Below are 13,337 nucleotides of genomic sequence, written 5' to 3' on the forward strand. Positions count from 1 at the left end.
CTTTAGGGTTAGTTTGCTGCCCTTTTTCCAGTTTCTTCAGTTAGGTCTTTGCTTTTAGCTCTTTCTTCCTTTTTAATGTAGGTATTTAGAGCTATAAATTTCCCTCTCCACACCACCTTCACTACATTCCATAGGTTTTGATATATTGTATTCTCATTGTCATTCATCTTCAGATACTTATTTCTCTTGAAAGTTCTTCTTTGACTCATTGATTGTTTATGTTGTTTAACTTCCATATATTTGTGAAAGTTCTGGTTCTTTGGTGGTTATTCATTTCCAGCTTGATTCCATTATGGTCAGAGAAAATGCTTTGAATAATTTCAATCATTTGAAAATTTTTAAGACCTGTTTTGTGCACCAGCATATGATCTATCCTGGAGAATGTTCCATGAGCACTTGAGAAGACTGTATATCCTGATGTTTTGGGGTGCAATGATCTATGTATGTCCGTTAGGTCTAATTCATTTATCACATTGTTTAGGATCTCTATTTCCTTATTGATCCTCTAGTTGTTCTAGCTATAGAAGAGACTGGTGTATTGAAGTCTCCCACTATTATTGTAGAAACGTCTATTGCTCCCTTCAGTTTTGCCAATGTTTGTCTCATATACTTTGGAGCTCCTTGATTAGGTGCATAAACATTTATGATTATTTCTTCTTGGTGAATTGTCCTTTTTATTAATATATAGTCTTTCCTTGTCTCTTATGACATCTTTGCATTTAAAGTCTGTTTTGTCTGACATTAGTATAGGTAGCCTTGCTTTGTTTTAGTTAGAACTTGCAAGGAATATTTTTTACCACCCTTTCACCTTCAACCTATTTTATCCTTGAGTCTAAGATGAGTATCTTGTAAACAGCGTATAGGTGGATATTTTAAAATCCATTCTGCCAATCTGTATCTATTAATTGGGGAATTTAATCCACTGACATTTAAAGTTATTAATGTAAAGGCAGTTTTTGATCAACCATCTTTTGGTTTTTATATGTCAGATCTATTTTTTCTCTCTTTTTATTCTTCAAGTCACTTTTACTAATACTCTTCAATTCTGTGTCCTCCTCCAGACCACTCTCCTGTTTTGTTTTGTTTTGTTTTGTTTTCAGCTGACAGAACTCCCTTTTGCATTTCTTGCAGGGCAGATCTCTTTTTAACAAATTCTCTCGGCATTTGTTTGTGAAAATTTTAAAACTCTCCCTCACTTTTGAAAGATAGCTTTGCTGGATAAAGAATTTTGGCTGGCAATTTTTTCTGTTTCAGAATATTAAATATATCATAATACTGCCTTCTCACCTGTTGAGTAGTCAGCACTTGTCTTTTTTTTATTCATTTTATTGAGATACATTCACAACCATGCAATCATACAAATCAAAGCATACATTCAGTTGTTTACAGTACCATTATATAGTTGTGCATTCATTACCAAAATTAATTTTTGACATTTTCATTACCACACACAAAAATAATAATAAAAATTAAAGTGAAAAAGAGCAATTAAAGTAAAAAAGAACACTGGGGGCCTTTTTTTTTCCTTCCCCCATTTTTCTACTCATCCATCCATAAACTAGACAAAGGGGAGTGTGGTCCATATGGCTTTCCCAATCACATTGTCACCCCTCATAAGCTACATTTTTATACAATTGTCTTCAAGACTCATGGGTTCTGGGTTGTAGTTTGATAGTTTCAGGTATTTACTGCTAGCTATTCCAATTCATTAGAACTTAAAAAGGGTTGTCTATATTGTGCGTAAGAGTGCCCACCAGAGTGACCTCTTGGCTCCTTTTGGAATCTCTCAGCCACTGAAGCTTATTTCATTTCCTTTCACATCCCCCTTTTGGTCAAGAAGATGTTCTCCATCCCATGATGCTGGGTCTAGATTCCTCCCTGGGAGTCATATTCTACGTTGCCAGGTAGATTCACTCCCTGGGTGTCAGATCCCATGTAGGGGGGAGGGCAGTGATTGGCTTAGCTAGAGAGAGAGGGCCACATCTGAGCAACAAAGAGGCATTTGGGAGGAGGCTCTTAAGCACAATTATAGGGAGGCCTAGCCTCTCCTTTGCAGCGTCTTCCCAAGAAGCAAGTCCTGTGGTACAGGGCTCAGCCCATCAAACCACCAGTCCCCTATGTCTGTGAGCACATCAGCAACTATTGAGGTGGGGATGCCCAATACCCTTGCATTCTCCACCAGCTCCTCAAGGGGGCTCTGCATATTTTTTTTAATTAACTTTTTTATTTTAAATCAACTATATCAAAAATTAAATAAATAAATAAAAATAAATTAAAAAAGCATTTCAAATAAAGCATAACAAGGAGTAAGAAAAAGACAAATAACCTAAGAAGTTCTGAGCTGCAGGGCTGTGTTGGGGCATTCCCAGTCTGCTGAAAGGATGGCTGAACAGGGAATGTTAATTTCCCCCTTTTCACAGAGCCCTGCCTTCCCAGCTCTGGGACAATTAGCTGAGGGTGCAGGAAAGGCTATTGTCCATGCCCGATATTGTGGTGCGTGAGTGTGTTGTTGGAAACACTTCCCATCACACTGGGTTGTTTGGGGCAGCTCTGGGCTGTGGCGCTGGGGCCGGACAGGTGGTTCCCTGCCCACCAGGAAGATGACTGTAAAGGGACGCCCCCCCTTTTCTTGGGAAGTTGTGGTGTTTAGTGAATTTTCTCAGCCACTGGACTTACTGCCTTGTATCTTAGAGCTCTCTTAGCTCTGCTCATCTGGGCCCAAATTGCAAGTCTTTGAGGCTTTCTGTAATGGGCTTCTTAGAGTAATTGTCTTAGAAAAAGATTTAAAAAAAAAAAACAAAAAACGGAAGGGCCCTCCTTGCAGATCTAATGAGCTATTGAAATGCTAAGAGACAGGGAGATTAGGGCCATTAAGGAACAATGAAGAAACCAGAGAAACCAGCTCTTCAGACAAGGAAACTCACCTTCTGGATTTGCATATGAGCCTAACTCTGCCTGAGCCCTGCCCTTCCCCATTCTATGTTCACCAGAACTCCAAAAAGTCTCTGCTTTTATTTTTTGGTTTTCCTTGCTGTTTTTGCTAGCCCTATCACTTCTCTGCCGGGTTGACTGCTCCCAGATATTCCGATGTCTGGTCTCAGTCTATCTATGTTTGGAGTTTGGATCAGCCGTCTGAGGTTTCAGTAAGAGCCACAACTGCAGTTCTCCCTCCTTGTTCCCAGCACCAATGGCTCCTCCTTCCACAGGACTTAGCCTGGCAGGGAGGGGCACAGGTCACCTGGCCACAAGAACTTACAGATTTTGCTGATCTCAGCTGTTCCATGCATTCATGAGTGTTGTATGAAGCATGTCCAAAGTCAGACTGCTTTCTGGTGTCTGGTCCACACAGTTCCTGACTTTCTACCTACTGCTCTAGAGAAGTAACTAAAACCTATACCTCACCAATCCGCCATCTTGCCCCACCTAGCACTTAGTCTTATATGGTTTCCCTTTTATGTGGTGGATCACTTTTCTATTGTTTCTTTCAGGACTCTTTCCTTCTCTTCAGCATTAGTCAGTCTGATTAGTATGTGTCTTGGAGTAAGCCTATTTGTATTTATTCTATTTGGAGTTCACTGGGCTTCTTTGATTTACATATTTATGTCTTTTATAAGGCTTGGGAGTTTTCCCCAATTATCTCCTCAAATAATCTTCCTAGCCCTTTCTAGTCCTAACTCTTCTCTTCTGGTACCCCACTGATTCTTATATTTGTGCACTTAGTGTTGTCAATCATTTCCCTGAGATCCAATTCAAATTTTTCCATCTTTTCACCATGTGTTCTTTTGTGCATTTAAATTTTGTTGCCGTCCTCCAGTTCACTTATTCTTTCTTCTACCTCTTCAAATCTGCTGTGCGTCTCTAGTATACTTTTAATTTGATCTACAATATCTTTCATTTCTGTAAGATCTGCTATTTTTCTATTTGTTCTTTCAAATTCTGTATGTTTTTCTGATGTCTCCTTGATATCCTTTATGTCTTTAGCCAACCCACTGAAGTTATTTAGGAGATTTGAATGAACATCTTTGAATAGTTTTTCCGAATTCTGTTTCTCCCCTGACCTTTTAGTTTGGTCATTTGGCTTGGCCATATCTTCTTGCATCTGCATGTGTTTTGTGATTTTTTGTTTGTTTGTTGCTCAGAATTTGATTATCTTGATAACATTATTTGGAAAGTTGATTTCCCTTGCTCACCTAAGATTTTATAGTTGCTTGGGTTTGCACTGAAGGTCTCCCTTGGCACTTGGTTTATTAGTAATTCCTAGCCAAACAAGGGCTGGGGCCTCATGTAGGAGGTACAGCTATATTTGGAAGTCCGTTAAAGACTGAGCAGAAAGGTTTCCCAGAGTGGACTTTGCCTGTCTTCTCAGCAGATGGTATTCTTGGGCCACCTTTTCCCAGAAGCTCACCTCTCCATTACTGAGGTAGTCCACTGGGCAGGCAGTCAACTAGGCAACAATCAGTCAAGGCTGCAGGTCTCTGTGCATGCTGGAAGCCACCAGCCCTGGGGGTAGGAGGTGGGCACTGGGCACTTGAGTGGATATTCTGCTTGTGGGCACAATGGGTCTGGTAATTCCCAGGCTCCCACGTGGAATGACCTTGGGCTGTGGGACTGAGTAGTTCAGTTTTTCCCAGCCCACAGCCCTCCCAGGAGTACCCTGATTTTTGCCAGCCCACAAGATCCAAGCCAGCATGCACCCGCAGGCCTTTGCGGTAGGGAAAGAGCTCTTGGTGCTGCAGTGCAGCTCCCTCCCATGTCCTTGCCTTTCTCTCTACACACATTGTGAGCACTGTGGGCTTCCCTGGACTAAGGATAGAGGCAGCAGGACCCAGAGTGTCTCTCTCACTGCCTAACTGTCAGATAAGCTCTGCTCTGTGTCCCCTCCTACTCTGAAGGGAGGACTTCCCCCCAGTCTCCCCCAAAACCAGATGCCTGCAGCTGCCTTCTTCAGGGTAGGTATTGGGCACCATAGAAGCATGTGTGTGGATAAAATGAATCTGCTGGCTCCCGGGTTCCCATGCAGGAAATCCCAGCTGCGGGAATGAGAGGTATTATCTAATCCCTGACAGCATAGTGGGGCTGTGCTGCTCCCCCAGTGCCCGATCTAGCTGGCACATAACAGCCAGCCCCAGCTATGGTCATGACTAAATAAACTCACCAAGACCATTCAGTTGTAATTTCTCTACTTTTTCATCCAGGTCCTCATATAATGTAAAAGTCCCTCTCTGGTCACCCATATCCTGGAATTGCTGTCTGGTCCATTTTCTGCCTTTTCTCTACTTGTTCCACAGTAGAGGAGTGAGCTCTGACTTTCCTATTCTGCCATCTTCCCTGAAGTCTCTCTCCCTCATTTTTGAAGGAAAGTTTTTCCAAATAAGAAATTCTTGGCTGGTAGTTTTTCTCTTTCAGTACCTTAAATATCATACCACTGCCTTCTTGCCTCCATGGTTTCTGAAGAAATTGGCACTTAGACTTATTGAGCATCCCTCTTATGTGATGAATTGCTTTTCTCTTGCTGCTTTCAGAATTCTCTGTCTCTGGCATTTGACATTCTGATTAGTATGTCTTGGAGTAGGTCTACTAGGATTTATTCTGTTTGGAGTATGTTGCACTTCTTGGACATGTATTTAAGTCTTTCGTAAGAGTTGGAAAATTTTTGGCTATTATTTCCGCAAATATTTTTTCTGCCCCTTATTCCGTCTCTTCTCCAAATGGGTCACCCATGACGTGTATGTTTGTGCAGTTCATGCTATCATCCAATACCCTGAGATCCTGCTCAATTTTTTCCATTCTTTTCTCTCTCTGGTCTTCTGTCTGTACAATCTCCAATGCTCTTTCTAGTTTGCTGATTCTTTCTTCTGCCTGTTCAAACCTGCTCTTGTATACTGCTAGTATATTTTTAATCTCTTCTATTGTGACTTTCACTCCCGTAAGTTTTTTCTTTGCATGCTTTCAAATTCTTCTTTATGCTCACTCAGTGTCTTTGTATATCCTTTATCTCTTTAGTCATATTTTCCTTTATCTCCTTGAATTGATTTAGGCGATTTGTTTGAACATCTCTGATTCATTGTTCCAAATTCTGTGTCTCCTCTGACTTTTTAATTTGTTCCTTCGGGCCATATATTTCTGTTTTCTTAGTATGACTTCAATTTTTTCTTGATATTTAGGCATCTAATTATCTTCATGAGTGTACTTTGATGGTCAGTTTCTCTCCCTTGCTTAAGGTTTTATTGCTGCATGGCTTTGAATAAGGTTTTTCTTTGACACTTTTTTCCAAATATTCTAGGTCTTTAGACTTTCATGTTTAACTGATCAGAATAGGGCCAGGGGCCCACAAATAGGGTGCAGGTAATTTACAAAGGGCCCTGGGGAGAGGGTCTGGAAAGATGCCAATAAGCCTTGTCAGCTCCCTGAAGTTGTACTTTGCTGTCCTTCCCACCAGATTGGGGTCTTTGGGAAACTATTCCCTGTAACCCAAGGGACAGATTGTCTTTTTTTCAAACTCTACAGGCTCCACCCCTGATGGGGGCGGTGTTGAAACAATGTCCTAGAGACCCTGTCTGGGGCAAGCTAAAATTGCAATTCAGAGCCAGGACCCAGCATTCCAAACTTGCTGATCAGAAGCCATGCTCGGCATCAGCCGTGCCCCTTGCTGTTTCTGCAGAGGAGGCCTCCATGTCCCTCTTCACCTGCAGCAGCCAGCCATAGACCATATTGAGGCTGCTTGCCTCGAGGCTGGGGGATGGGTGCTAGCTACTGCAGCAGCACAATTCACTTTTATGGTTTTTTTGCCACCGCTTCTCAGTCTCCCCATCCCACTCTTTCCTGGATGCTGTATTGTGTGCCCCTGGCCTCTGGAGCCCCAGAACCATTGTTTCAGATAGTTTCTGCCTGTCCACGAGCTGCTTTTGGAGGAGTGTGTCTTGCAGCTCCTTACTCTGCCAGCTTCCCCAGTTCTCCTTATCCCATTTTTAATAGATGGGGGATTAATGTTCAGAGAGGTTAAATAATTTCCCTAAGGTCACTATGTATTAGCCGAGTTCACAAAACTGACTACAAAAGTCCATTTTCTTCCTTCTGTACCAGAAGTTGGCAAATTTGTAAATATTTTAGGCTTTGCAGGCCATATGGTCTCTGTTGCAACTACTTAACTCTGCCACTGTAGTGAAGGCCACCACTGAAAAAACATAATGAATGAGTGTGGCTTTGCTTCAATAAATTATGGACACTGGCATTTGAATTTCATATAATTTTCACGTCACAAAATTTATCTTATTTTTCAACCTTAGAAAAATATTAAAACCATTCTTAACTCACAGGCCATACAAAAACAGGTGGTGGGCTGAATTTGGCCTGTGGGCCATGGTTTGTCACTCTATGCTATATGCCATACCCCTTTCCTGGAAGTGAGGTTCTCCAACACCTTTGTTTTGTACAATCCTTTACTGGGTTATAAGAGACATGAAGAGAATCAGACAGGTTCTATGTTCAACACAAGGTGACTAAGGGGGTTGTTGCTGCATAGCACCCACTAATTTGTTGTGCTGTACAAAATGCACTTGCCTAAATGTCTTTTTTCCAATGTTAAATTTAAGTTCATTTAGATAAGATTACTTACTATCTTTGTAAAAATTTCCTTTAATGCTTAGTATAAGTCTATGTACAATAAGTAATCAGTAAATATTAATTGCTAAATATTAGTTAACATGCTGCCAAATATTGTCTTAGTTCATTCACAGATTCTATAAAAAAGACAATAGGCATAATATATAAGCAATTCCAATGAAATGGAAAACATTACAGCAGTTAGCCTGTAAGGATGAGTTAGTTTAACAAAATTATAATTTTCTTTTAATTTAGTATAAGGGACAACTATGAAAGTATTTCTTGGCCCAACCTTTTTCTTCCAGTAGTTAGATCATTTGCATGTGAATACTAAGCCTGATGTTCCTTCCTCCCATAGAACCACTTTGGTGATCTGGATGATGGCCACTACACTGCTTTCTGCAAGAACTCAGTTACCCAGGCCTGGTATAGCTTTGATGACACACGAGTCAGCAAGATTCCAGATACTTCAGTTCAAACTGCGACAGCCTACCTCTTGTTCTATAGCTGCCAGCCCTTTTCTATACCTATACAAAAACACAAGAGCTAGGAAAATAATGTTTTCTGAAAACTGCAGAACAGTCAGAAATTGGCAATTAAGTTTTGCTTTGTCATTAAACTCTTGCTTCACTAAAACTTTTAAGTCTTTCTGGTATATTATGCAGCCTCTTATAATAGGGCAGGTCTTATCAAAGAAGATGGTTCCTGGCCCACCGACAAATTTAGAGTGAAAATAATGCAATACTAAGTGGAAGCGTGCCTTAAAAGCAGTGCATATTATGCACTGAGTTCAGGTTTCAAAATCCAATGTTTATTGGGGTGGATTTTCTTTCATAAGATCTTATAATTATTTTCCAAAGATTTTTTGTGGGGCTAAACCAAAATAATTTTTGTTTAAATGGTTCTCTGAGCTTAAGAATGTAATATTTAATTTAAGAATGAAAATATTTAATCCAGAAAATAGTTTAGTCATGAAACTACAAGACTCTTAGACTAATTAATAGTAGAACCTGAGAAGTTGTCAGCTATACAATTCAAAACCCATCCTTTTGTCTTCTTCCAGAGATTCACTAATGGTGATATCTTTCAGAAGCACTTTTAGAATCTTATTTTCACATGGAATGTTTTTTATTGACTTCATCATAGGAACATCCCCTGAGGTACATAATAAATTCTATGTTCCTCTATCCATTTTAATACACCACTTTGTAAAGTGGTTCATAATGCAGTTCATTTTGCAATCATGCTTGGCTCCTATTCCTTTTTACCTTAATCCTAAGAATTCTACTACTCCTGATAGAATGAGTCTGAGTACTAAGTTGTTATATCTTACTTTGACTTCCAATTCTGAGAACCGTAAGTGTCATGTAAAGTTCCAGTTCCACTGTCAAGTTGAAGGTAGAATGGAATTAAGTCCTGATGCTATAGGATAAAATAAACTAAATTTTAAGTCCAATGTAACACAATAGCGTGTGTATATGTAATGTATGTGTGTGTGTCTGTGTAGAAAACCAATGTTTTTACTGTAACATTAAATGTAACATTCAAGTAAACATTAAAAAATAATGTAACATTAAAGACAGAACACTTATAGGCTTTTAAATTATTTTTTATCATTAAGATTTTAATGTAGGTGTAAATAAAATTCTCATTTAAAAAATTAAAGAAAAGTTTCCATTTTTTTTTAGAATAAAGATTTAATGCACAAATATAGCCCAAAGTCAACAGAAAAATAGCTTTGCCCTGTAGTTTCCCTAAGAAAGCACTGCAGTTACTCAGAATAGGCAAAGGAAAAGCAATCCTCTGAGTTCTAGGCTTCACAAAAGGGCCACATATTATACTATGTACATCGATTTGATGTGCAAGTGTGCAATAAATATATACACATACATTCCTATCTGCTTTAAATCATTCTGTAGTATTCAGAGTAGGTCAAGCTAGGATTTAGAAATGTGAAAAGGCCATTACAGTGAAAAGGAGAATAAAGGATACAATGGTTTTTAGACCAGTAGAATAATGGTCTAGTTAATGCTTAACTAGATAATTACTTTAACTTTAGAGCAGACTAAAAAAGTTGTTTTGAAATAAATGGTACCTGTAAGGGATTCTTACTGCAATACTTGTGAGATGTTATTAGTTGGTTTTTTGATAAGAACACTCATCTAAAATATATGCAGTAACACAGCTCCCACTGCCCGGAATTCCTCTAAATGGCCAGCTATTGCTATCCAGTATCTTTATAAGCAATTCAAGAGCTGTGCTGCCATGCCTCTTCAAAGACAACAAGCTTACTACCTACTTCTCCTTATATGGCTGCATCAGTTGCTCGTGGTCCTAATGAAGTATAAAAGAGGATGTAAGCAGCTGATGATTTCACAGAAGAAACGGCGATATCAGAAACTTCGTGATCATCGAACTTAAACCACCGCTGTCTTGCTGCATTTTTACAATAGGCAGTGTAGTGGCCTCCATCCAGCCCTCCGTAGTGATTCTGTGTAAAACAGATGGAAAATTAATACAAACTGAATTGTTATTCAATAAATTTCAAAGTTTTGTGCTATTCTTACTCTACTAAGAATAAGAAACTACTTGAAACACTTGATTTTATAGTTTGCTTTGAAAAAAGTATTTAATCCAATAAGATACTTACTGAAACAGAAAACAAGTTATACTTTTTCAAATTGTTCTTTGGACCAATAACATATTGTGACAAGTCAAGATTTTCTAATGGAAAGTCCACAGAGGTCTGTAATTTTTGCTTCCACCTTCCATCGTAAGAGAAACTGCAGAGAAAAATATTATAGCATTTATACTGACAGGCCAAAGACACAAGAATGAGCTCTTATGTACTGATTAACAATCAGGAATTTTATCCAGGACCATAAAAACCATTTCAAATACAAAGACTCAGAATTAGAGTAGTGGAGGGACCTGGTCAAAGATATTTGCTTTCATTACCATTTTACAAATGAGGAAACTGAGGTGCATAGGTCAAATAGCCAGAGTGGCAGAGGTAGGACTACAACCCTGGTCCCTTCAATGTTTCGCCAGCTACAACTGAAGTCTTCTACTAAGGTAAAAAGTTCTGAAGATTTCCTTGAAAACCTGCATGTTTATAATGCTAATCACCACAAGGGCACAGAGGAAAGACTGAGGAGGGCTGTTCTAAATTTAAGTTCATACCTTGGGGAAACTAGAGCCAAAAACTGCAGATAGGTAGACTAGCATTTAAAATACGACATTCTACTATTCCGGTATATTCTGCTCCTTTTAAAAACCAAAAAAAGCTGGTTTTTGGTTACTGCAATGCTGTTATTTCAGAATCATTCTTTAAATTATTAGTTTTGAGCCATTCATGTTTTTAGCTATTCTCCAAGAATACTATGCAGTATTACAATTTTTAACAGATGTATACTTGTTTATAGAATGTGCATGCATACCTTCACAATCTTTAAGAAGAGGACACTGACAACTGGCAAAACAAAACTTTTGTTAAAACATTTTATGTGAGGAATTTGAACATGTCAATATTAAAATTAACTGCCTAAGAATCTCCAACAATACAAGATGAAACAAAAATAAAAACTTTTTTGAAATAAAAATTACTGGTGTCAATAAAAAGAAAAAACTTCCTTTAAAAGAGTTTTCAAAACATCTACTCCAAAAGTTATTACTCCAAAGATACCTTACACAATGATGAATACCTTACACAAAGATGAATCAGAGCAAAAGACTGGGGACGTGTTTTACAACTCTTGCCATTAGTCCTCCTATTGCTATGGGGCCAGATCTTTTTCATCATTTGGAAAATTCTAGACAAAACCAGGTCTGCACTCAACAATGGCATCATATTCTATTTTTAAAATTAAACTCTTAAAAAAAATCATCTATTTCATTTTCAGGTCATGATTAAATCTTTTTTGTTGGGTTTAGTTTATTTTGAATATTAAATTTCATCCAATAATTTATGTTAGAATTATACTGTGTAACAGATGTTTTTATATATTTCACTTAATATTTTGTAGTGATTTAAAATTTTTATATTTGAAATGCAATAATTATTTAGTTTCAATGATTTTTAAAAACTGAACTACATGAAATTACATGAAATCGTAGTGGTGTCATTTTGCTCTGGTATTGCAAAAACACTAAGGTAAACAAATAAAAGAGCCCTCACAGTTCCTGCCTTATTTCCCTAGAGCCAACATAGCAAGATAACCTTCCTCTTTGTTATGCATCCTTAGAAGGCAGTTTAATAAATGTTAAATTACATAGAACTTAGAATTCCTTCATCACAATTTAACAGGTAGAAAAATTTGTCCCTTTTACCGTTTCAGATGCACCAAAAGCACAGGTGGCAACTTCCAAATTTCTATCTTTTTTAGAGAATCCCGTTGAGTTCTGCAATGACTGCAGTAAAATCTGTTGTTGTCTGTGAGTTTTTCTTCTTTGGAAAATAATCTAAGGCAATCCTGGGGGAAAAACAAGTAGCAGATAATCATTAATTCCTTTCTTCAGCTTAATATTATTGTGTACCTATTCACTAAATCACTCTGCCAGGCTCTAGGGATACAACAGTAAACTACAACAGAACGGTTCCTGTTCTCACACAGTTTATGGTTTAGTGAGGAATGCAGACAAGTGAACAGACAATTAAAACAGATCATTTTATGTATTGTTGTGGTGGGAAGTACTGTGCCATGAGAGCATGTGGGAAAGACCCGGAATCTGGACTTCAGGAATCAGGCAAGACTTCCTGGAAATGACATCTGGAAGAGACTAAATGTATCAGCAAAACTATGTAAATTATGTTGTTACTATGTGGGAAACAGGATATTTATCTGATACTCCATGTAAAGCAAGCTCTTATAAAAAGGAGACCAAGGTGAAATTCAGCCTACAATTTACCAAATGAACTTCTAAAACATCTTAAAGATGCAAACTTTGAAAAACATATTATTTACCAACTCTAAAAGAATATTTACTAGAAAGGAATCTGAAAAAAGAAAAATATCTAATTCTTTCTAATCTATAGAGGCCTAATTTAAAAAAATTTATGGGTGAGTTTTACCTATAAGATTTTTATAGATGAACTGCTGAATAAAGTATACATTTCTACATGCATATAAACAGCATTTTTATCCAACGAATTATTTTCTCTCAATCTTACACTTACTTGTAATGTACATTTACTTGTCGATGCTAGTGGCAGAGACAAATACATGAAGGCCTCAAATGTCCTAGACTTTTTGTGACATGTGAGGCACTGTACTGTGGATTTAAATTGACCCTGAAAAAGTGCAACGATAATAGATTCATTGAGCTGCTTGTGTTTTTGCCAAGCAAGTTCTGCCGCTTTAAAGTCATCAAGATGATCATTATTTTCTTCTTTATATCTCTTTCGATTATCAGCCTGGAAATAAGATTATTTAAAGTCCATATTAGTATCTCAAAGACAACATTTAAATACGAAATCGAAAGAATAAAATTAAATAAAAAACTTTGCATATTTATAAACAATTGTAGTTCTCATAAAGGAGTTCTGATCTTATTAAGTGCTATGAAGAAACAATTCTAGCACCCCAAAAGAAAAAACAAACAAAACTCCTACCACTTTTTCCAAAAAGTATGACCTGCTGAAATTTCTTCATAAATTTTTATTTAAAAAGTTGAAAAGAAAGTCTGGTTTGAAAACAGAAGACATCCCACATTTTAACTGGGAATTAATTACATCT

At 37.8% G+C, this 13,337-nt stretch overlaps 2 protein-coding genes across 5 annotated transcripts in view; one reads left to right on the top strand and one right to left on the bottom strand.

The window, feature by feature from the left end:
- The window catches only part of USP50 (ubiquitin specific peptidase 50), a 42,911-nt gene extending 33,643 nt beyond the window's left edge, over positions 1-9,268 (top strand). The window contains exon 7 of one of the 2 annotated variants that reach the window (XM_037834009.1): positions 7,961-9,267. In XM_037834009.1, the coding sequence (XP_037689937.1) occupies positions 7,961-8,152 (192 nt within the window). In that variant the 3' untranslated portion in view covers positions 8,153-9,267. Of the gene's footprint in view, positions 1-7,960 lie in introns of both variants that reach the window. The other variant, XM_037834008.1, reaches the window with a different exon arrangement.
- Positions 9,269-9,289: 21 nt separating this feature from the next.
- Positions 9,290-13,337, bottom strand: part of USP8 (ubiquitin specific peptidase 8) — a 118,308-nt gene continuing 114,260 nt past the window's right edge. For all 3 annotated transcript variants that reach the window (XM_037833996.1, XM_037833997.1, XM_037833998.1), the window contains exons 17-20: positions 12,779-13,015; positions 11,932-12,074; positions 10,253-10,385; positions 9,290-10,093 (exon numbers count right to left, since the gene is read on the bottom strand). In XM_037833996.1, coding sequence (XP_037689924.1) covers positions 9,908-10,093; positions 10,253-10,385; positions 11,932-12,074; positions 12,779-13,015 — 699 coding nt within the window. In that variant the 3' untranslated portion in view covers positions 9,290-9,907. The remainder of the gene's footprint in view (positions 10,094-10,252; positions 10,386-11,931; positions 12,075-12,778; positions 13,016-13,337) is intronic.

This window comes from Choloepus didactylus, chromosome 4 (genome assembly GCF_015220235.1).
Source record: "Choloepus didactylus isolate mChoDid1 chromosome 4, mChoDid1.pri, whole genome shotgun sequence".
NCBI lineage: Eukaryota > Metazoa > Chordata > Mammalia > Pilosa > Megalonychidae > Choloepus > Choloepus didactylus.